The sequence below is a fragment of the Scyliorhinus torazame genome, chromosome 3, assembly GCF_047496885.1.
Source record: "Scyliorhinus torazame isolate Kashiwa2021f chromosome 3, sScyTor2.1, whole genome shotgun sequence".
In the NCBI taxonomy this organism is placed as follows: domain Eukaryota; kingdom Metazoa; phylum Chordata; class Chondrichthyes; order Carcharhiniformes; family Scyliorhinidae; genus Scyliorhinus; species Scyliorhinus torazame.
This window is the reverse complement of record NC_092709.1, coordinates 126,846,119-126,869,904: the sequence shown is the minus strand read 5'-3', so window position 1 is coordinate 126,869,904 and position 23,786 is coordinate 126,846,119. Positions and strand designations below refer to the sequence as shown.

At 49.4% G+C, this 23,786-nt stretch overlaps 1 protein-coding gene across 1 annotated transcript in view; it reads right to left on the bottom strand.

Annotated features, from left to right (window-relative positions):
* Positions 1-23,786, bottom strand: part of myoz2b (myozenin 2b) — an 83,836-nt gene that overhangs the window by 20,707 nt on the left and 39,343 nt on the right. The window contains exon 5 of the mRNA XM_072496185.1: positions 22,205-22,388. Within this exon, the coding sequence (XP_072352286.1) occupies positions 22,205-22,388 (184 nt within the window). The remainder of the gene's footprint in view (positions 1-22,204; positions 22,389-23,786) is intronic.

Here is a 23,786-nt window from a genome sequence, read left to right as displayed (position 1 = left end):
GTTAATATATCCTGTATAATATGTATAGGTCGTTGCGACAGATAATTATGTATTGGACTGTTAAATTATATTTTTGGAGAGTGTTACTTGTGATAAGGCAGTTGCCAATTAGGGTTAGTTTTCATTTTTGTTATTTATTATTTATTCATTTTTTGTTTATAAACTAGGTCATTGTTATTTGTGTTGTTATAATATTGTGTAAAGGATGCACAATGTACTGTGTTGGTTGACCAAAAATTTTCAATAAAATATTTATTAAAAAAAAAGGTTACGGTGGCCCTGAACTTTTATGCAACGAGGTCATTCCAGGCACCGAGTGGGGACCTGTCCGGCATATTGCAGACATCGGTGCATCGGTGCATCCGGGCCGTGACAGACGCCCTATATGCCATTGCGCACCGCTACATCCGCTTCCCTGTGGACCGGGCCAGCCAAGAAGCCCGGGCCGTGGGCTTCTCTGCCGTGGCCGGGTTCCCCATGGTCCAGGGCGCGATTGATGGGATGCACGTTGCCGTGCGGCCACCTGCAGATAACAGGGCCATCTTCACCAATAGGAAGGGGACCTATTCGATGAACATACAGGTGGTCTGCGACCACCGCATGATGATCCTGGACGTCTGCGCCCGTTACCCAGGCTGTGTACACGACTCATACGTGTTGTCGCGGTCATACATCCCCGGCGTGTACGAGGGACGCCATCCCCGGCTGAGGGGCTGGTTGCTGGGCGACAGGGGCTACCCATTGCGATCGTGGCTGATGACGCCTATACGGAGGCCACGCAATGAGGCGGAGAACCGCTACAATGATGCCCATGTAGCGACAAGGGGAGTGATAGAGAGGTGCATTTCAGGTGCCTGGACCTCTCTGGGGGCGCCCTCCAGTATCGGTCAGATAGGGTCGGCCGCATCATTGTAGTGTGATGCTTCCTGCACAATTTAGCCCAGCAGAGGGGCGATGTGCCGCAGGCAGAGGAGGGCAGTTGGAGGAGCAGCAGGAAGAGGCGCAGTCCTCCCCAGATGAGGGGGATGGGGGCAATGGTCAGGGCAGACGGGCTAGACATGGGCGGATGGCTGTCCACCGTTACTGGCTGGGCCAGGGGGCACGGGACAGGCTGATAGACGCCCGCTTCACTGACTAGATGGGCGTGGGAATCGGGCAGTATGGCCACAGACCGCACACCATGGCAACACCCGATCACCCACACCCCCCACCCATCCACCCACCCAGCACCCTCACCCCCCTCCCCACCCGCATGCCCACCACCCCCCCATTACCGATCCACCTGCGGCACATTGGCCGGGCTCACACAGTTGCCGGTGGACGCGTGTCTATTGCAGGCCATGGAGGATGATGACAACCCGCCCTGCGATGAGCTCCTGGCTCCACATCGTTGGACTATGTCTGACCCATGGCCACAGTACCACCATCCACCTGGACCATCCCTGCATGCGGCTGTGACACTGCAGCGCACGGTCCCGTCCTCTGCCCGGGGGATGTTGATGGCGGCCCAGGGGGAAGGGGGCAGACTCACCTGGGGCTGAGGTAAGACCACCCCTCACACACACACTTGCGCTCAACGTACATGACACCCCCGCATGCTTTGGACAGAGCACAACGGCAGCTTCTGTAGGTGTAACATTGACTTTAATAACGAAATGAGTTCATGCACGTGCCCTAGCCCCTAAAACTCATCTGTGCCCTGCACCCGTGCCAACTTACTCAGTGTCTAATTGTTTGGCCTTTGACTACATCTACGTGGTTCCCCAGACGGTACAGCAGAACTGGAGGTGGACTCCTGCGATTCCTGCCCTCTGACACGGGATCCCTTTGGCGGCCGTTTCCTGGGGCGTCTTGGCCTAGATGGGCCAGGCTGCGGCCCGGGCAACTGGGATGGCGAGCTGCCAGCCTGTCCTGCCCGTTGCCCACCTGATGCACCTGGGACGGAAGGGGAGGAGCCCGAGGTGTTGAGGTGTTCCGGGACCTCCCCTACAATGGGACCCAGAACGGGCCCCAGCACCTCCTCCTCCCTTGGGGCGCCCAATGGCCCCCAGGCCTCTACATGGGTGGGGGATGCAAATGGACTGGCCATCCGATGCCCCCCTGACATCTGGCGCTGCCAGTCCTGGAAGCCCGTGCTGGTATCGACAGGGGTCTGCAGGTTTGCACCAGTGGAGCTCAGGGGCTTGGCAAACCCTGTCTGTGAATGTGGGACGCCGGCTCGCACATGGCCAATGGCGCCGATGCCCTCAGCGATGGCCTGCTGAGACTGGGCCATGGCTTGCTGAGACTGGGCCATGGCCTGCAGAGACTGGGCCATGGCCTGCAGAGACTGGGCTATGGACTGCTGAGACTGGGCCATGGCCTGCTGAGACTGGGCCATGGCCTTCAGAGACTGTGCCACGGAGTTGAGCGCCTCTGCCATCTGCCGCTGGCGCTGGCTCATGGCCTCCTGTGAGAGGGCAGCCATGTCCTGGGCCACAGACGCCGCCTGCATGGAAAGCCCCAGGCCTCGCAAACCGCTCCCCATGTCTGATACTGTCGCACACATTGCCTCCACCACGGACGCCACCCGTGCGGTGTTGGCCTGGGTGGCACGCATGACCGGCACCACTGCCAGCTCCTGGACACGGGTGGAGTCCTCCACCTGCGACTGCAGCTGCCGCAAGCTGGCCGTCACCCTCTTCGCTCGTCCCAGTTTCGGTGGTTGCATTGGACCTGTAGGTGGGTGTGGTAACTCCAGGAACCCGGGATCCATCTGGGCGGCAGATGTTCGCATGTGCCGGGCTGCCCTCTGACCGCCCGGCCCCTCTGCTGCTCCTACCTCCACCTGCTGTACCGGGACGGCTGTGTTGTGCGCACCAGTGAGTGTACCAGACACCTCATCACTAAAGTGCCCAACCGAGGTGAGCGTCTCTGCGATGGTGGAGGGTGTTGGTGACAGCAGTGGCGTTGTGTCGTGCGCATCGTCCGACTCCGAGTCCATGGCATTTTGGGGTGGCAGTTCGTCTCCACCCAACCAATCTGTGTCACTGTCCTGTATTTCAGTTCCCTGGGTAGGGGTGTCCTGGGTAGGGGTGTCCTGGGTTGTGGTTTCGGGGCTCGGCTGTGACGGGGCCTGTGGCTGCCCCTCTCGTCGCTGGGTGGCACACGCCTGCGTCGCCGCACCCGCATGAGACGGGGGCGCCATCTCCCTGTTGCTCCAGGTCTCTCCGTCTCCTGTGGTCTCCGAGGGGCATCGTGCAGGCGTCGCATGCCAGAGGGTCCGGGTCTCTCCGTTTCCCGTGGTCTCCGAGGGGCATCGTGCGGGCGTCGCATGCCAGAGGGTCCGGGTCTCTCCGTCTCCCGTGGTCTCCGAGGGGCATCGTGCGAGCGTCGCATGCCAGAGGGTCTGGGTCTCTCCGTCTCATGTGGTCTCCGAGATGCATCATGCGGGCGGTCTGCATCTGCGGGGATTGGTGCCTCGACGTTTGCTCCTGCGATACACAATGAAGCATGCATGGTTAGACACGCAGGCAGTGATCAGGTGATATGGGGGAGGGGGGATATGGGGGAGGGGGGATATGGGGGACGGGGGATATGGGGACGGGGTGTCGGTGGCTCACTTGCTGGTGGGCCCCTGACCTCTACATCAGCAACCTCCCGGTCCTCAGGTCCGCCAGCCAGTTCCAGGGCCCTTTCCTCATGTTCGGTCAGTGGCCTCTCATCAGCTGGGCCTCCTCCAGTCCTCACATGCCCCCTGGTGTTGTGTGCGCGCTTCTCCTGTGGGGGGTGGTGGCAGGGGTAAAAGGTAACAGTGTTACACAGGTTTATGAATGCACGCCATTGGTTGCGCGTGTATTGCAGAGGTTAAGGTTAGGGCTGGATTCACTTGGGGATATGGGGGAGGGGGGATATGGGGGAGGGGGGATATGGGGGAGGGGGATATGGGGGATATGGGGAAGGGGGATATGGGGAGGGGGTATGGGGAAGGGGGGATATGGGGGAGGGGGATATGGGGGGGGATATGGGGGAGGGGGATATGGAGGAGGGGGGATATGGGGGAGGGGGGTATGGGAGATATGGATATCGGGCGGGGGAGGGGGCTTACCCTGGCTGCCCTGACGAGGTCGTTCACCTTCTTGTGGCACTGGGTGCCTGTCCGTGGTGTCAGGGCCACAGCGCTGACGGCTTCTGCCACCTCCCTCCACAGACGCCGGCTGTGGCGTGGGGCGACTCTGCGGCCGTGACCGGGATACAGGGCCTCCCTCCTCTGCCCCACTGCGTCCAAGAGCGCCTCAATGTTGCGGGACTGGAACCTCGGAGCTGAGCGGCGGGCGGCCATCCGGCCGGGTCTTCTGCTCGGGTGGGGAGGGCAGCGCGTCTTATGAGCCGTCACGCCATGAGCCAGCGCGGATAGCGTCACATCGCTGCTAGCCCATTCCGGGCCGGAGACGTTGCGACGTTTGGGGCGGCGCGATGCAGGTGGGATTTGCGCCGTTTTGGGCGCCGGTCAGCGGACATCGCGCCGATATCGGAGAATCCCGCCCCCGATGTTTTCATGTGACTGCTTGCAGCTGCTTGGTGGTCAAATCAAAACGTTCCTCATGTTTTTTGATAAAATATGATCTTTCCAAAATACTGACCTAAGTTTGAAACAACAGAAGAATGTTTGGAAGGCTCTACACTATTTTTAGTGTTGTTGAGAAGATGTCAGCCCAGCAACAGTAAGTCTTTGAAATGCATTACCGAGCTCGTGGCGCGGTTGCCGCGATTCTCCGGCCCGGCGCGAGGCTCGGAGAATTGCCCCCTATATTTGGGACACTTGGTTACAGCTGCATTGTAATTAAATCATACAAATTTTCATCTTCCCAAAATCAATTATGTTTTGTTTTCAAGTAAATCCTCTTACTATTGTCATTAGTCATTTATAAGAGCTGACCTTACCTCCTTGTCAAATATATAAATTCCTGCAGTTTCCATTATTTGGTTCAAATCAAATTTGGGAAACTGTAATATTAACACCTTTTGAATTCGTGTTTTTTATTTACATAGTTTGTATTCCATTTTCTATTTGATATTTTACTTTTCATTCATATTAATCACATTGATCACATGCTTGGAATGGTCAGTGCAGAACATGCTTCTTGTCAACGTTGCACCATTAATGCACAATAGCAACTGTGCTAACCACCGTGCTGCCCTTATTCTCACAAGTAGGTTTACATTAACACTGCAATGAAGTTACTGTGAAAAGCCCCTAGTCACCACATTCCAGCGCCTGTTCGGGTACACAGAGGGAGAATTCAGAATGTCCAAATTACCAAACAGCACGTCTTTCTGGACTTGTGGGAGGAAACTGGAGCACCCAGAAGAAACCCACGCAGACACAGGGAGAACGTGCAGACTCCGCACAGGCAATGACCCAAGTCGGTATCAAATCTGGGACCCTGGTGCTGTGAAGCAACAGTGCTAACCACTTTGCTACAATGCCGCCCGGGGTAGGTGCTGTGGAATATTTATGTACAATAATTCACTTGAGTTAATATAACCCAGAAAGCAATGACTTCAATGAAGTATGAAAGTTGTAAAACTGTTTGTTCATGTACTTTAAAATACTAAATGCTTTCCTCATGGAGGCATCAAAACAGCTGGAACCTCCAGTTCGATTATGTTTGATTCCCTTGACTTGTAAATGTCTGACATCTCAAAAGCACTTATCTGATGTGATATCAAGCCATGAAACCACTGATCGAAGTTGCACTTTGTGGAGTGGATAGTTTGTTGGTGTGTTGACACTTATTGATAGTTCCATGATGTATGCAGCAATGATCCATGTTACTTGGAGTTATATAAAGCAGTGATACGGTAATGTTAATAGCTGTTCCAGCAGAACATTTAAGTTATTTCCTTTCATTAGAGAACAGCACATTTCTATAGTTGAGGTATATAATTGAAAGTTTCCCAAAGGACTTTGTAATCAGCCAAGTCAATAGGTTTATAAAGCAGCACGAGCATTGTTTCATTTGTGAGGGTGATCTCACTGTGGTTTAGAACTGACAGCTGTTTTTTTTTTAAATGGGGTCATTGTTAGGGTGTTAATCACTAGACCATGACGAGCAGCTTTTTCAACAAACCACCCAATTACCACCCAAGTGGGATACAGCATTTCCTTTTGACATTTGCCTGACTTCCAGCCAGTGGGAAGTCACTTTATCAAAACTCAACCTTGAAAATCACAGTTTGTCCCTGAACAACAATAAATAATGCTCTATAGTACACCAAGTGGATGATTGTTCAGATATGTTGTTCAGAAAATTGGCACAGGATAACTCTCAGCTCTACAAAAAATAACTTGGATTCATATATGTAATTTTAATGTGATAAAACTTTATTCTTTCCACTGCTTTTGTGTTCTTATGCTCAGCTCCAGTTAAACACTGGTAACATGGAATGATCGTCTGTCCATGCCACAAAATTTGTGTTCTTCCCATTGATTTTATTGCCAACCCCACCACCTTACCCCACAATCATTGTCTCAGGTTGACTCACTCTTTGTCCCTTGATGACTTCTGGTCCATTCACCAATGTTTAACCTCAACACTTCTACTGGTCTTTAAACTTTGGATAGTCTGTTTCTGCTAGATATCAAATTAAACGTCCAAGGATAGATATACCACAGGCTGAAACAGACCTGTCACTAGAAAATATCTTCTGGACCAACAACAATTTAATTTATATAGTGCCTTTAATACAATAAAATGTCTCAGGGCACTTCACAGGGGCATTATCAAATAACATATGACATCAAGCCTCATGAGATATTAGGGCATGTGGCCAAAAGCTTGGTTAAAGTGATAGGTTTTAAGGTGTATCATAAAGTCATGTAAAGCAATGAAGGTGCTTAGTGATTGTGTGGGTCTGAGGTATCGTGGACATGAATAAGATAGTGGTTATATTACTGGACTAGTAATTCCGAGACCCAGGCTAATGCTCTGGGGACCATGGGTTCAAATCCCACCATGCAGCTCTATTTTTTAAGTTCTATTCAGTAACAAACCTGGAATTAAATGCTAGTTTCAGTAATGGTGATTATGAAACTATTGGATTGTCGTTAAAAACCTATCTTGTTCATTAATGTTGTTTAGAGAAGGAAATCAGCTGCCCCTACTTGGTTTGGCCTACATGTGACTCCAGACCCATAGCAATATGGTTGATTCTTAGCTGCCCTCTGAAATGGCCTAGCAAGCCACTCAGTTGGACTAAACAGAGACAGATAAATCAAGAAGAAATAAAACTAATGGCAGTTCAAGAATATGGCTCATCATACTTCTCAATTAAAGACAAATAGAGATGAGAACAAATGCTGGCTTTGCCAGCAATGCTCCCATCCCATGAAAGTATAAATTAAAAAGAACGAAAGTTCAGCTTGGGTCAGATATGACACCAAAATTCTGAACAGTCTGGTTCAGCTCAAACTGCTGCCAGGGAGTGGAATGGAGATGGTAACAGGGCTAAGGACAATGGCCTTTCTAATATTTAATTGGAGTAAATCTCTTCTGTTCCAGTTGTTGATCAGGTAAACAGTTTGACAACCTGGAGATGAAGGATGCGATTAAAAGGAAACATTTCTAAGTCATTTTGGGCGGGATTGGCGCGGTGTTTCTCAATGGCTGCATTGGTGAGATCACGGCCCATATCTAACGACACTTAGTGGTGGAACTGAGCCCCACAAGCTCTCGCCATTACTGGCTGTCTCGCCTCTGATTCATCAGAATCGCGCCTCAGCGTCTCGCCGCTAACAAACGGGAGCTGCTTTTAAAGCTCCCTCACCACTAACTCCCAGTCAACACACAAGCATGGCAGCACGCAAATATGCTCCTTGATATGGGGATGCCAACCTCATAAGGCTTCTCTACACTGTGAATGAGAAATGGGGTATCCTGGTCCCCTGAAGGGTTCGGAGGACCAGCAGCAGTTTAACCAATACAGCCTGGGAGGCAATGGCAGCGGCTGTCTGTGCAGGCAGCATAACCAGGAGGAACAACATCCAATATTGGAAGAAGACCAACGATCTCCACTAAGTTGCAAGAGTAAGTTACCACCTCTCTCCTGGCATCAATTCCACTTTCCACCCCTGACATTCACAACCCCCCCCCCCCAATAAATCACTGGCTGACACCTCACACCCTCCCCACATCATGGGCGAAATTCTCCTACCCGCACCGCCACATTTCTGCCCCGACCGGCCGGCGGGAGTCTCCGTAACACCGGCCGATCAATGGGGTTTCCCATTGTGGGGCAGCCCCACGCCGTCGGGAAACCCCCGGGCGCCGGCAGAACGGCAGGGCGGAGAATGACGCCCCAGATCTTTGTGCTTGTTCCTCAGAGCTCCCTGACACCCACCAGCAGAACCCTTTCATGTTCAGGTGCAGTGCCCACACATGCCACCTGCTATAAACCCCCCTACCCCAACCCTTCAAGTGTGCAGCTCACAATGCCTTCTTACTTGGCCCCTGCAGGAGAAGATAGTCCATAATAAGCGGGAAAGGCCATGACAAGGGGCAGAGTACCAGAGATCAGAGACCTCACTCCCAATGAGGAACAGGCCCTGGAGATAGTAGGGTTGTCCGAGGAGAGAGCAGTCACCGACAATGAGGTTGGGCTTCGTCACAGAGGTGAAGATCCACTGCCCCTTCACTCAGATGACCTGTCTAAAGTGAGTTGCTCATGTCAGTCAGAATGGTCCGTCCCTCTCACTAACCACTGGTCCATTCTCTCGCAGAATCTTCATCTGATGGGGCCGGGCCATCCGGAGTCGCACCTCCCCCCCCCCCCCCCCCTCTCCCCCTCTACCCTCCCCCCCCCCCCCCCTCCCATTACTGGGGCTCGACTTCCAGTGCCACCTCCAAAGCTTTACTTTAAAGTTCGGCGGACCCCTGCCCCCCCTCACCCTCTGAATCCTCGCGACCCTTAAGGTCTTAAGGACCCACCCTCGCTCTTCGCTAACCTCACCCCGGACTGTAAGCCCATCGCTACTAGGAGCAGGCGATACAGTGCCCGGGATAGGACCTTTATCAGGTCGGAGGTCCAGCGACTCCTACAAGAGGGGATCATTGAGGCTAGTAACAGCCCCTAGAGAGCCCAAGTGGTGGTCATCAAGACTGGGGAGAAGCACCGGATGGTCATCGACTAGTCAGACGATCAACCGGTACACGTAGCTCAATGCGTACCCCCTCCCCCGCATATCTGACATGGTCAACCAGATTGCGCAGTATTGAATCTTCTCCACAGTTGACTCGGATGTCCGCGTACCACCAGCTCCCTATCCGGCCGGAGGACTGCCAATGCACTGCCTTCGAGGCAGATGTCCGCCTCTACCACTTCCTCAGGGTTCCCTTCGGCGTCACCAATGGGGTCTCGGTCTTCCAACGAGAAATGGACCGAATGGTTGATCAGTACAGGTTGCGGGCCACGTTCCCGTACTTAGATAATGTCACCATCGGCAGCCATAACCAGCAGGACCATGACGAAAACCTCCGACACTTCCTCCACACCGCTAAACTCCTGAACCTCACTTATAATAAGGAAAAATGCGTTTTCCGCACAACCCGCCTTGCCATCCTTGGCTACGTTGTGGAAAACGGAGTCCTAGGGCCCGGTCCCGACCGCATGCGCCCCCTCCTGGAATTCCCCCTCCCCCACTGCCCCAAGTCCCTGAAGAGATGCCTGGGGTTCTTCTCCTACTATGCCCAGTGGGTCCTCAATTATGAGGCTGGCAGGCGATTCACTCTCCTCACTGACCAACGGTCGGTTGCCTTCATGTTCAATAACACACAGCGGGGCAAGATCAAGAATGACAAGATTCTGAGGTGGAGGATCGAGCTCCCCACCTACAACTATGATATCTTGTATCGACCTGGGAAGCTCAATGAGCCCCCAGATGCCCTATCCCGCGGTACATATGTCAGCACACAAGTAGACCGACTCCGGGCCCTCCACAATGACCTCTGTCACCCGGGGGTCACCCGTTTTTTTCACTTCATCAACGCTCGCAACCTACCTTACTCCATCGAGGAGGTCAGGACCGAGACCAGGAACTGCCAGGTCTGCGCAGAGTGCAAACCGCATTTCTATCGGCCAGACAGAGCGCACCTGGTAAAGGCCTCTCGTCCCTTTGAGCTCCTCAGCGTCGATTTCAAAGGGCCCCTCCCCTCCACTGATCGTAACGTGTACTTCCTCAACATTGTTGACGAGTACTCAAGATTCCCCTTTGCCATCCCGTGCCCTGACATGATCTCTGCCACCGTCATCAAGGCCCTGCACAGTCTTTTTACCTTGTTCGGGTTCCCCACCTACATCCATAGTGATCGGGGTTCCTCCTTCATGAGCGACGAGTTGCATCAGTTCCTGCTCAGCAAGGGCATCGCCACCAGCAGGACGACCAGCTACAACCCTCAGGGCAACGGACATGTGGATAGGGAGAACACGACGGTCTGGAAGGCTAAGCTCCTGGCCTTACGGTCTAGAAGTCTCCCAGTCTCCCCCTGGCAGGAGGTCCTCTCCGATGAGCTTCACTCCATCCGGTCGCTCCTGTGCACTGCCACCAACGAGACTCCTCACGAGCGTATGTTTGCCTTCCCCAGGAAGTCCACCTCCGGGGTCTCGCTCCCGTCCTGGCTGACAGTCCCAGGCCCGTCCTCTTCCGGAAGCATGCGAGGAGCCATAAATCAGATCCCCTCGTCGAGAAGGTCCTGCTCCTCCAGGCCAATCCACAATATGCCTACGTGGCACATCAGGACGGGTGACAGGACACAGTCTCCCTTCAGGATTTGGCACCTCCAGGTTCCCCGGCGATCATCACCCCCGACCCTACACCATCTTCCCCCACCTCTACCCACCTACCTCACGAACCGGCACCCGCAGGCCCACCGGTGACCATCACCACCCCCGCTCATACATACCATGCCAGACTCTTGCCAACACCTGTCCTCCATCCTCACCCTGCACCTACAATTAGTTAGGGGTCCTCCCTGGGCTCCTCCACCATCCCATCCTCCTCAGACGAGGCCGCATGTCCCTCCTCTTCCTCTAGCATGTCACCCCACTGCTGTGCCAGGTTGTGGAAAGCACAGCAAAACACAACAAAGGGCAGATGCTCTGGGGGGTGTTCTGCTGTGCACCATGCGCCCCCTCCTGGTATTCCCCCTCCCCCACTGCCCCAAGTCCCTGAAGAGATGCCTGGGGTTCTTCTCCTACTATGCCCAGTGGGTCCTCAATTATGAGGCTGGCAGGCGATTCACTCTCCTGTCCAGGCATCAAAACTGAATCCCCCTCGGTCTCCGGCCTCCATACTGGCATCATCGGCCAGGATCTCAACGGTTACGCCTTTATCCCTCAATTGCCAACTTTTCATCCTGGGCTGGTCATCAAAGACTCCGGGGATCTCCAAGTGTCCCAGGATGTACTGTCGTGCATGAACCCTGGCATGATCTGAAATGAAAATCGCTTATTGTCACGAGTAGGCTTCAATGAAGTTACTGTGAAAAGCCCCTAGTCGCCACATTCCGGCGCCTGTTCGGGGAGGCTGGTACGGGAATTGAACCGTGCTGCTGGCCTGTATTGGTCTACTTTAAAAGCCAGCGATTTAGCCCAGTGTGCTAAACCAGCCCCTGAAGGCGGTGGTCACACACAATCTGGACATTCAGGGAGTGGAGCCCTGTCCTGTTGACGAAGGGCACTCCCTAAATCACGGTGGCGTGCAAGGCGACATGTCCCCTGGACCTGGAGCATCCTGATGGTGGAGGAGAATTCTGCCGCCTGGGTATCATGTTGGGCTTGGTCCAGCTCAAAGATAATATATTCTTTTGTCCGGGCATACAAAATATCCATGATCTCATGGATGCACTTGTGGGCTGTAGCTTATGATATGCCACACGTGTACCCACTCGAACACCGGGATGAATCGGTTGCACAGCGGTCCAGAGCTGCAGTGACCTTCCCGGCCACCAAAACGGGTGTCCCCTTCCTTCCCTGGGTGCCATGTCCATGAGCATGTCACACAGGTGCCGCACTGTCTCTTCGTTGACAGTGGCACATGCTGTCTGGCATTTCCTCGAAAGACCAACGATACCTGTGCACCTTGGGCCGTCGCTGGCGTCCCCCCTCAACCTGATGGACGGCTGGGCCTTCAGGCTGTGCGGCTGACCCCAGCACATGGGGTGTCATCTCCCAGCCTGCGTCAGCGCTGCTGCCGCCGCCTTTGGAGAAGGAGAGAGACTGACAATCAGTTAGGGCTTCCACCCCGGGACCCTCAAATCCCCCAAGACTCCCCACCCCTTACGTGTCCCACCTTCTCTCAGAGTGCCATCCAGTGAGCCAGTTGTGCTGCAGAACCACACAATGCACACACGCTCCCGGCCATAGCAGGAGTCCCTGGACCCCAGGGACATTAGGGAGACTGTGCTCATGTCCCTCCCCTGATCCATACACTTACCCTTTGGTCGCGAGGATATCCCCAGCACTGAATCCCAGCTCTGAGTGTTTGATTGTTGGCTGCTGCTTCTAGAGCCAGGCAAACTGTTCAGGCTTCAAAGTTTGATTGAAATGCAATGCAATAATCATCGTCTGAGGCATGACACGTGTACCCACGAGAGGCCATTTGAGAATATTTTGTTTATTAAACGGTCAATAGTAACAAAGATTTGAAAATCAACCAAGTAACATTCCACATATCATACTAACCATTAAACAACAAGGAAATGTCACCGTTCCATATTGGTGCCAATACAAAGCTATATCAGCTCATTGTCACAAAAAGCCAAACACACAGTACCACCCCTTGCAACTTCCTTAACAGAAACAGAGGGGAAGCCTGAGAATGTGTTGTCATGTCATATCTTTTTCGTAGAAATGACATGTACAATGTGTTACTTGTTCCACGTATCAGTGCCATTCTCCGTCCAGGAGCTGCAGCTGTGCAGGCCTTCCCCACGTATCAGTTGCACCGGAACCAAATCCTAGCATCCAGCTATTCCACCAGCGCTCAAGGTGCAGATGAACACACTTGAATTCAGCGTGTGTAACCTGCGGTGATGTGCCAGTTACATACAGCACCCATCATGCCAGCAACAAAAGCATCACCAATCTGCGAAAGCATTTCTTCCATGACATCATCAGGTGGCCCATTTGGATCATGTCATGGACCAGGCCCCGCAGCGTCTTCTTGCTTCAAACCGGATTGCCTTCTGGGCTCGTGCGTTTCCCCTGACCCCGGTGTTGTAGGACCCAGGTATCTTAGAAAGATTTATCCTCCTTTCTGGCTACAGAAAAGGAAGGAAACAGCAACAGCAGCCTCCAGGCATTTGCAGCCACCAGCACGAGCAAGCAGCAAACACAACCTGCAGCTATGAAGTGCTCTCACAACTAATAAGGCCTAAACATTATTAGCAATAGCCTTCAGCTGTGAAGCTGGACGCTGCTCACAGTCAAAGGTAGTTAAAGTGACCAACAGCATATAACCAAGAAGAGGGACTGTATTGGAAGTTTTTGGAAGGACATACAGGCTGCAGCTGTAGTTGCCCCTGTTATGGGTCTCCACAATATTTAATGATGACTTGAAGGCCTCACAGACGAAAAGCCCCCGGCCCAGAGGCGACCCCCGACCTGCAACACTTCAGCCCCCGAACAAGCCTAAACGCTCTGAGGGTCCCCTCCCCGAGCATGCTCTTGAGCTGCATGCTGAAAAACGGAAATGACTACTCAGTGTCATAATGTGCACCCATGCACATCATAAGGTAAAAGCAGGCCGTGACAGACACCCAGGTGAGCCAATCAACATACAGAACAGAACACAACCAATCACCAGACAGAACACCAGAGGGGGGGCTTCCAACTATAAAACACACGAGGCATCAGCACTCTGCCTCTTTCCACTGGTGACAACTGTAGTGACAGGGTGTACAAATCATTCAACACCTTCTGCACGTGGATCAGAGCTAGCCTGGTCTAGATAGTTAGAGTTAGTTTACTTAGAGTAGTAGAGAGTCAACCCACAGCCAGATGTGTGTTTAATTACTGCAGTTCAATAAATCTTATTGAACCAACGCCTATGTTTGGTGTATGCTTTATCGTTTATCTGCATCGTGTTGCAGTCTGTGTTACCCCAGGGTGAATAACACGACACTCAGCTCCTCCGTTCTCCTCAGCAGCCATTGGCATCAGATTGCACCTGCTCAGCATCGGAGGCAGCAGTCTGGGCTGCCTGGCTGATGGACTACAGCAAGGATGCTGGAGTGTAGCAGGGATGCATGGGCAAATGCTGTCTTCTGAGAGAGAACTGTGGCTTTGTGTTCTGTGGAGCCAATGTCACTTTCCTGGTGCAGCGCTTTAGCAATCCTAGTAGTCTGTTGGAGGACAGATTTTTGGACTCTGATACCATGGAACTCCCTTTGCATATTGTAACCTGTAGCCATGATGGCCGCAGTCTCACCTTGCATGGCAGCTGGCTGACCATGCTTAACAAATAACCTGAACATGGCTTGAATTGGGTTGCTGCTGCTTATGCGGTACGGAAACTTCAACATCAGCCATCAAGACCCTACACCATGAATGTGTGCAAATGTATGCAAACATAGATAGCCATTACTTCCATGTTGGAATAGATGAACCCAAAGCTCTGCACAAAGCCTTCAGCTAAGTTGGAGCTGGACTAATCCGTGATATTAAGGGCACGCTTTCTAGCAGGCTTTCCACTGAAACCTGCATGTCATTATGCATACTCATCAGTGCTCTATTGGTGGAAGCCGCATTGGAAACATTGCTATAGTCAAGGTCAATGAATGCATTTTCAAATGCCATATCCTACCAATTGCATCATTAGTGTCAGCCGTTGCTACAGTCTGCACATCCCTATCATTCACTTTTATCTCATTATATTAGCTTTATATCATTAGGACTAACACCTGCCAATCATATGCTTCACCTCATGCTCACTGCTGCAACCCTCACACCCGTATCTCACAGGCTACACACACACACTGACAGCAATTCAACCATGACACACCCATCAATCAAATAGATTGCATGATACTAACTGACACACTTCCCTTTCTCTTGCAGGACGGGTTAGCACAAAACTGAAGACAGCAGGAGCTATAGCAAAACCTGTGTGTGCACTTAACCATCGGTAAGCTGGCAATCAAGTAATGACGCTGTGTCTTTAGCATCAGTGGCTGCCTGTTGTTCCTTCACTGCGTGGATTGGATTGGATTGGATTTGTTTATTTTCACGTGCACCGAGGTACAGTGAAAAGTATTTTTCTGCGTGCAGCTTAAACAGATCATTTAGTACATAGGGCATTTTGGACTTCTTGTGTATCTGAAAAGGAAAAGGCACGCGGATAAGATCATGCCTAATAGTTTGGTGGGGTTGGGGTGTTGGGGGACGGGTGTTGGAGTAAGTAGGAAGTAAATGCTGACACCATCTTCAGCTTTTATTTGAAAAATGTGTAGAATGAAAGGGGAGTGGGATGTGAGAAAGAGGATTAGATATGAAGATACTGTCATCTTCAATAATTTCAGTTCCGCTGCTCTCCTTGAAATCAGCAATGAGTGTTCCACTAATTGCTAGCTTCATCTCCTTCCTCCCTGGAGGTTAGAACATTCAGACATGCCTGTCTCCCTCCACTTAGCTCCTGCTGTCTTCAATTTTGTGCTAATTTGTCCTGCAAGAGAAAGGGAAGCGTGTCAGTGAGTATCATGCAATCTACCTGATTGATGGGTCTGTTGTGGTTGAATTGCTGTCAGTGTGTGTAGCCTGTGGGATACGGGTGTGAGGGTTGCAGCAGTGAAAAATGTCTGAGCATGAGGTGAACATATGATTGGTAGAACAACAAAGAACAAAGAAAATTACAGCACAGGAACAGACCCTTCGGCCCTCCCAGCCTGCGCCGATCCAAACAAGTTTTTTATTTTCCAAGGATCTACTTCCCTCTGTTCCCCGCCCATTCATATATCTGTCTAGATGCATCTTAAATGATGCTATCGTGCCCGCCTCTACCACCTCTGCTGGCAAAGCGTTCCAGGCACCCACCATCCTCTGCGTAAAAAACTTTCCACGCACATCTCCCTTAAACTTTCCCCCTCTCACCGTGGCTGGCTCTGCTGCACAGCAGGGCAGGACGAAGAATGGCAGGGCTATAGTGATAGGGGACTCAATGGTAAGGGGAATAGACAGGCAGTTCTGCGGACGCAATTGAGACTCCAGGATGGCATGTTGCCTCCCTGCTGCAAGGGTCAAGGATGTCTCGGAGCAGCTGCAGGACATTCTGGGGGCGGGGGGGGGGGGGGAGGGTGAACAGCCAGCTGTCATGATGCACGTAGGCACCAACGATATAGGTAAAAAACGGGACAAGGTCCTACAAGTTGAATTCAGGGAGTTAGGAGTTAAACTAAAAAGTAGGACCTCAAAGGTAGTAATCTCTGGATTGCTACCAGTGCCACGAGCTAGTCAGAGTAGGAATGTCAGGATAGATAGGATAAATGCGTGGCTCGAGAGATGGTGCAAGAGGGAGGGATTCAAATTCCTGGGGCATTGGAACCGGTTCTGGGGAGATGGGACCAGTACAAACCGGACGGTCTGCACTTGGGCAGGACTGGCACCAATGTCTTGGGGGGGGGGTTTGCTTCAGCTGTTGGGGAGGGTTTAAACTAATGTGGCAGGGGGATGGGAACCAATGCAGGAAGTCGGAAGGGAGTAAAACAGGGTCAGAAACAAAAGGCAGTAAGGCAGAAAAGCCATAGTCATAAATCAAAAAGGGCAACAATACAAGGTACAGTGACTGAGGGGAGCTCAGTAAATAGGCCCAGTAATACTAAAAGGAATAAAACGGGAAGTAAAAACATAAATGGTAAGTGATGCGGCAGGTTGTTTCATGAAGATATGGGTTCAACGGCAAGGAAAATTAAGAGAAACGTTAAGAGGAAATATAACTTAGGAGAGGTTACTGATCGAGGTGTTAAGATTCAAAACAGAGGTATAAAAGGCAATATAAGTGTACTTTACCTGAATGCGCGTAGTATTTGGAATAAGGTAAACGAGTTGATGCCGCAAATCATCGTGAATGACTATGATTTAGTGGCCATTACTGAAACATGGTTAAAGGATGGTCAAGACTGGGAGTTAAGTATCCGAGGGTATCAAACTATTCGGAAGGACAGAGTGGATGGTAAGGGAGGTGGTGTACCTCTGTTATTTAAGGATGACATCCGGGCAATAGTAAGGGATGACATTGGTGCTATGGAGGATAAGGTTGAATCCATTTGGGTGGAAATCAGGAATAGTAAGGTGAAAAAGTCACTGATAGGAGTAGTTTATAGGCCCCCAAATAGTAACATTTTGGTGGGGCAGGCAATAAACAAAGAAATAACTGATGCATGTAGAAATGGTACAGCAGTTATCATGGGGGATTTTAATCTACTATATCGATTTTAATCTACATTTACATGTGAATTGGTTTAACCAGGTCAGTCAAGGCAGCCTTGAGGGGGAGTTTATAGAATGTATTCGTGATAGTTTCCTCGAACAGAATGTAATGGAACCTATGAGGGAACAAGCGGTCCTAGATCTGGTCCTGTGTAATGAGACAGGATTGATTAATGATCTCATAGTTAGGGATCCTCTCAGAAGGAGCGATCACAATATGGTGGAATTTAAAATACAGATGGAGGGTGAGAAGGTAAAATCAAACACTAGTGTTTTGTGCTTAAACAAAGGAGATTACAATGGGATGAGAGAAGAGCTAGTTAAGGTAGGCTGGGAGCAAAGGCTTTACGGTGAAACAGTTGAGGAACAGTGGAGAACCTTCCAAGCGATTTTTCACAGTGCTCAGCAAAGGTTTATACCAACAAAAAAGGACGGCAGAAAGAGGGAAAATCGACAGTGGATATCTAAGGAAATAAGGGAGAGTATCAAATTGAAGGAAAAAGCATAAAAAGTGGCAAAGATTAGTGGGAGACTAGAGGACTGGGAAATCTTTAGGGGCAACAGAAAGCTACTAAAAAAGCTATAAAGAAGAGTAAGATAGATTATGAGAGTAAACTTGCTCAGAATATAAAAACAGATAGTAAAAGTTTCTACAAATATCTAAAACAAAAAAGAGTGGCTAAGGTAAATATTGGTCCTTTAGAGGATGAGAAGGGAGATTTAATAATGGGAGATGAGGAAATGGCTGAGGAGCTGAATAGGTTTTTTGGGTCGGTCTTCATAGTGGAAGACACAAATAACATGCCAGTGACTGATGGAAATGAGGCTATGACAGGTAAGGACCTTAAGATAATTGTTATCACTAAGGAGGTAGTGATGGTCAAACTAGTAGGGCTAAAGGTAGACAAGTCTCCTGGCCCTGATGGAAGGCATCCCAGAGTGCTACAAGAGATGGCTAGGGAAATTGCAAATGCACTAATGATAATTTACCAAAATTCACTAGACTCTGGGGTGGTACCAGCGAATTGGAAATCAGCAAACGTAACACCACTGTTTAAAAAAGGAGGTAGGCAGAAAGCGGGTAATTATAGGCCAGTGAGCTTAACTTCGGTAGTAGGGAAGATGCTGGAATCTATCATCAAGGAAGAAATAGCGAGGCATCTGGATGGAAATTGTCCCATTGGGCAGACGCAGCATGGGTTCATAAAGGGCAGGTCGTGCCTAACTAATTTAGTGGATTTTTTAAAGGACATTACCAGTGCGGTAGATAACGGGGAGCCAATGGATGTGGTAAATCTGGATTTCCAGAAAGCCTTTGACAAGGTGCCACACAAAAGGTTGCTGCATAAGATAAAGATGCATGGCATTAAGAGGAAAGTAGTAGCACGGATAGAGGATTGGTTAATTAATAGAAAGCAAAGAGTGGGGATTATTGGGTTTTTCTCTGGTTGGCAATCAGTAGCTAGTGGTGTCCCTCAGGGATCAGTGTTGGGCCCACAATTGTTCACAATTTACATATATGATTTGGAGTTGGGTACCAAGGGCAATGTGTCCAAGTTTGCAGACGACACGAAGATGAGTGGTAAAGCAAAAAGTGCAGAGGATACCGGAAGTCTGCAGAGGGATTTGGATAGGTTCAGTGAATGGGCTAGGGTCTGGCAGATGGAATACAATGTTGACAAATGTGAGGTTATCCATTTTGGTAGGAATAACAGCAAAAGGGATTATTATTTACATGATAAAATATTAAAACATGCTGCTGTGCAGAGAGACCTGGGTGTGCTAGTGCATGAGTCGCAGAAAGTTGGTTTATAGGTGCAACAAGTGATTAAGAAGGCAAATGGAGTTTTATCCTTCATTACTAGAGGGATGGAGTTTAAGACTAGGGAGGTTATGCTGCAATTGTATAAGGTGTTAGTGAGGCCACACCTGGAGTATTGTGTTCAGTTTTGGTCTCCTTACCTGAGAAAGGACGTACTGGCGCTGGAGGGTGTGCAGAGGAGATTCACTAGGTTAATCCTAGAGCTGAAGGGGTTGGATTACGAGGAGAGGTTGAGTGGACTGGGACTGTACTCATTGGAATTTAGAAGGATGATGGGTATCTTATAGAAACATATAAAATTATGAAGGGAATAGATAGGATAGACGCGGGCAGGTTGTTTCCACTGGTGGGTGAAAGCAGAACTCGGGGGCATAGCCTCAAAATAAGGGGAAGTAGATTTCGGACTGAGTTTAGGAGGAACTTCTTCACCCAAAGGGTTGTGAATCTATGGAATTCCTTGCCCAGTGAAGCAGTTGAGGCTCCTTCATTAAATGTTTTTAAGATAAAGATAGATAGTTTTTTGAAGAATAAAAGAATTAAGGGATTAAGGTGCTCGGGCCGGAAAGTGGAGCTGAGTCCACAAAAGCCCAGCCATGATCTCATTGAATGGCGGAGCAGGCCCGAGGGGCCAGATGGCTTACTCCTGCTCCTAGTTCTTATGTTCTATCAAGAATCAGAATGGAACAGAAGTGTGGGTTTTCATACTAGAAGAATACATTGCTTGATTCAGAGCATCATGTATTTGATAGTGTACAAGAGACAAACTTTGAAGCAGCTTAAAGGAACTATGTAGAAATAGGAAGATCCAGGGGATCGCACTATATCTTTAGCTTCATAACATGGCTATTACTGAGAGGGTAACTGCTGTATCCCATGTTGGCTGGTATGAGTGAATGTTTCAGCGAAACAATGATGGGATATGCTCTCTATTCAATTCAACTAAAATATCAGTATCATTCATCCTGGCATGCCACCCAGTGATTCATTAAAGTATTTTGATACTGAATGTGTTTTATTTGGGGAAGGGATTTTGCTACTTAGACTGTTCACGGATCTGTTTAAGCTCTTTTGTTGACTGCAGAAAATCCATTTTGATTTGAGCGTAACAATCAGCAGTACTGGAGAAAGGAGGGAGGGGTGGCTGTGCAATGATGCACAAGAGATTGTATTATTGATCATGTCATTATTAGAAAACATTTCCATTTTGACATGTCCTTCATTACAGATGGAAAATATTAACAGCTAAAAATAACATCTCAATTTGTTTATTATTTAAGTTACAGAATGTTCCAGTAAAATATGACACTGACGTCTAATCATCAAAGAACAGTTTCCTGAAAACATGTTGTGACTACTTTATCCAAGCACTTTCTTGTTTGAAGTATGTCAAAAGAAGTCCTTTGTACAAGATTATAATATCAGTCTAGTGATCTTATAAACAGATTTGCTGGAACTCTACATTGGAATCATGTAACTGTGACCAGGGATTACACAATATAGTCATTCACAAGGAAGAGGGGAGAGTGCAAAGGGGAGAAAGAGTATAATGCAGGGGATGCAATTTTCAACTGTCTCTCGCCTGTTTCTCACTCGAAAATGGTAATTGACAGAGGAAATCAAGATAGGCATCTTGGGCACCCCTATGAAGACTGATTCAATTTTCAAGCAGGCCTTTAAACAGAGACCCAGAACACCTATCCAAACAGGCAGCAGGCTGCTTAATTATGCAACTTGCAGGAGGAGCCTTTTGCTATTTTAATAAAGGCATGTACTGCGCATGTTTGTACCAGGTGATGAGAAGCCCAACCTCTGGTTGTTGGAGACTGATCTAAAAACAACCTGTTTTTTTTTGCAGGGGATATTCATGAGGGACCCATGAGGAGCACGAGGAGGTGCCTGCTGCTCACCAGATAAATTCCAATGAGGCATGAACCTAAACAATACTCCTGCCCCAGACGATTGCTTGGGGCTGTGGATGTACTGGTGCCTTTGCTCCTAGTTTCAGCTGGAGATAGGGAAGCTAGGTGGCTATGTCAACCTTGGCACTCAAGACTAGTACATCACTTAAGGTTGGAGGTATTGAAGAATATTTAAAATCTGTTTTATTGCTGAGTTAAAAAACATGTTAATTTTTCAAAGCTGCTTTTTGATTTTTAGTTTTAACAACAAAAGCCTGGAAAAGATTCAAAGGTAAAAACTGGAGATAATTTTTTTTCTCCTGGATCAGGATCATTGCATTTGCAGGGCTAGTTCCCAATAGTACTGCCAATGTCAGGGAAGAAATATCCATGAAGTTGGATGAGGGCAATTGTTGCAGCACGACAAACAGGACAGAAACTGTCAAATGCCACTGGCCTTAAATTTTGGATATAATTAGAAAGATTCCTGTTTTGCATCCATAGATGATCAAAGGTATGGCTGAATGACCATTCTTCACCAATTATCCTTACACCAGCACTCATAGTTTCCAATTACCCATTCCAACCCCTGCCTAGCCTCCAGACGCCAGTCCTTCTTCACCAACAGTGGTGAGTGAAGGAATTATTACAACTTAGGCTGTAGTCCCACCATCATTTCCAGGTGTCAGGACAGACTCTGGGTGGGATGGGTGGGAGGAAGATGGTGGAAATTTATGACCGGTTGAAAGATTATTGGAGACTTGTCCATTCTATTTTATTTATGAAGCTGCTTTGAAGCCATCAAAACAAGTGGATTCCTGGAGGAAACACAAGGCCCCAGCAGTAAATCAAGTTCACTCTATAAGTTGTTGTCATTCTTCACTCAGCTAATTATACTGGGTAGTAATGATGAGAGTGGCAACAATTCATCAATATGATCAAAATTTATGAAACAATAGCTCTTATACTTAGCAAAACTACCAGTTATACCCCTTGAATTAATATGATGATCCCCATTATTTACCTGTTAAATGTCTTGAACTCAGCCAGTTCTACCTTAGTTGTGAGCTCTGGCATTCTGGGATGTAAAGTTGAAAGAAGTTCTGGATCATCTGCAATGGCTTCTTCCCATGGTGTTTGATATGATTTTGGTACAGCAGTTGCATTGAATTTTTCAGGTGGAATTTCCTTCAGAGGTCCAGTATATCCTATGTAGAAGGGCAACGTAAGAATGCATGCATTGCAATTGTAAATCATGTCATGATTGGCATGGATAACCAGTGCAGAGTGGCAAAATGGTATTTGCTCTTCACAATTTTTGCTGGTCTGTCGAGTGCTGACAGCAAGTAGAACCAAGTTGCTTCCCTAATGGGAGAAGGGGGAAAGTCATGAGGATGAGTCAAGTCATGCCTCTTTCATATGCCCCTTATAATCCTGTGTGCACTTATAGAATAGATCAATGAAACGTTACAGCACAGAAGGAGCCACCTTGCCCCATCAGAGAGCCCCCACACCAGAGACCCCCCCACACAAGAGACCCTCGCGTACCAGAGACCCTCGCATACCAAAGACCCTCACGTACCAGAGACCCCCTCATACCATAGACCCCCCCCCCATACCAGAGATGTTTATAAACATTGCGGTTAGATTCACAGTAGGGTACTTGAGATCCATTCAAGCATGAAGGGAAAATAAATTAATTAGTCCTGACACCTGGGTGGCTGGAAGCTATTACCCTGTCAATTTCAGATGACTAAAAGCTTTTTCTATTTGAAAGTGAATAGCATATTTGCAGATCAAAGGGTCTGGTTGGGGTCTCTGGTGCGGGTCCCTCTTTTAAAAAAATATATATATTTATTAAAGTTTTTTAACAACACAATTTTTTCCCCTTACAAACAATAACCCCCCCCCCCCGCCCCCTGTAACAAAATAACACGAAATCGCACTGAGCAAGATATATACATGGCAAAATGGTATATTTACATAGCTTTATACACTGGCTCTCTCCCGCACGTGCCAGTTTCCCCCACCCTTCATGTTATCTCCTGCTCATCCACCCCCCCAAGCAATCCCCCATTCCCCCCCTCCCACCCCCCTTCCCAAGACGTTCCCCCCACCCACCAGGGTTGCTGCTGCTGCTGACCGACCTTCCTCTAACGCTCCGCGAGATAGTCTAGGAACGGTTGCCACCGCCTGTAGAACCCCTGTGCAGACCCTCTCAAGGCAAACCTAATCCTCTCCAGCTTTATGAACCCAGCCATTTTGTTTATCCAGGCCTCCACGCTGGGGAGCTTAGCCTCCTTCCACATTAGCAAGATCCTTCACTGGGCTACTAGGGAAGCAAAGGCCAGAATGCCGGCCTCTTTCGCCTCCTGCACTCCCAGCTCGTCCACTACTCCAAATATTGCTAGCCCCCAGCTTGGCTTGACCCGGACTTTCACCACCTGAGATATTGCTCCCGCCACTCCTCTCCAGAACCCCTCCAGTGCCGGGCATGACCAAAACATATGGACATGGTTCGCCGGGCTCCCTGAGCACCTTCCACATCTGTCCTCTACCCCAAAGAACCTACTCAACATTGCCCCCGTCAAGTGCGCTCTGTGAAC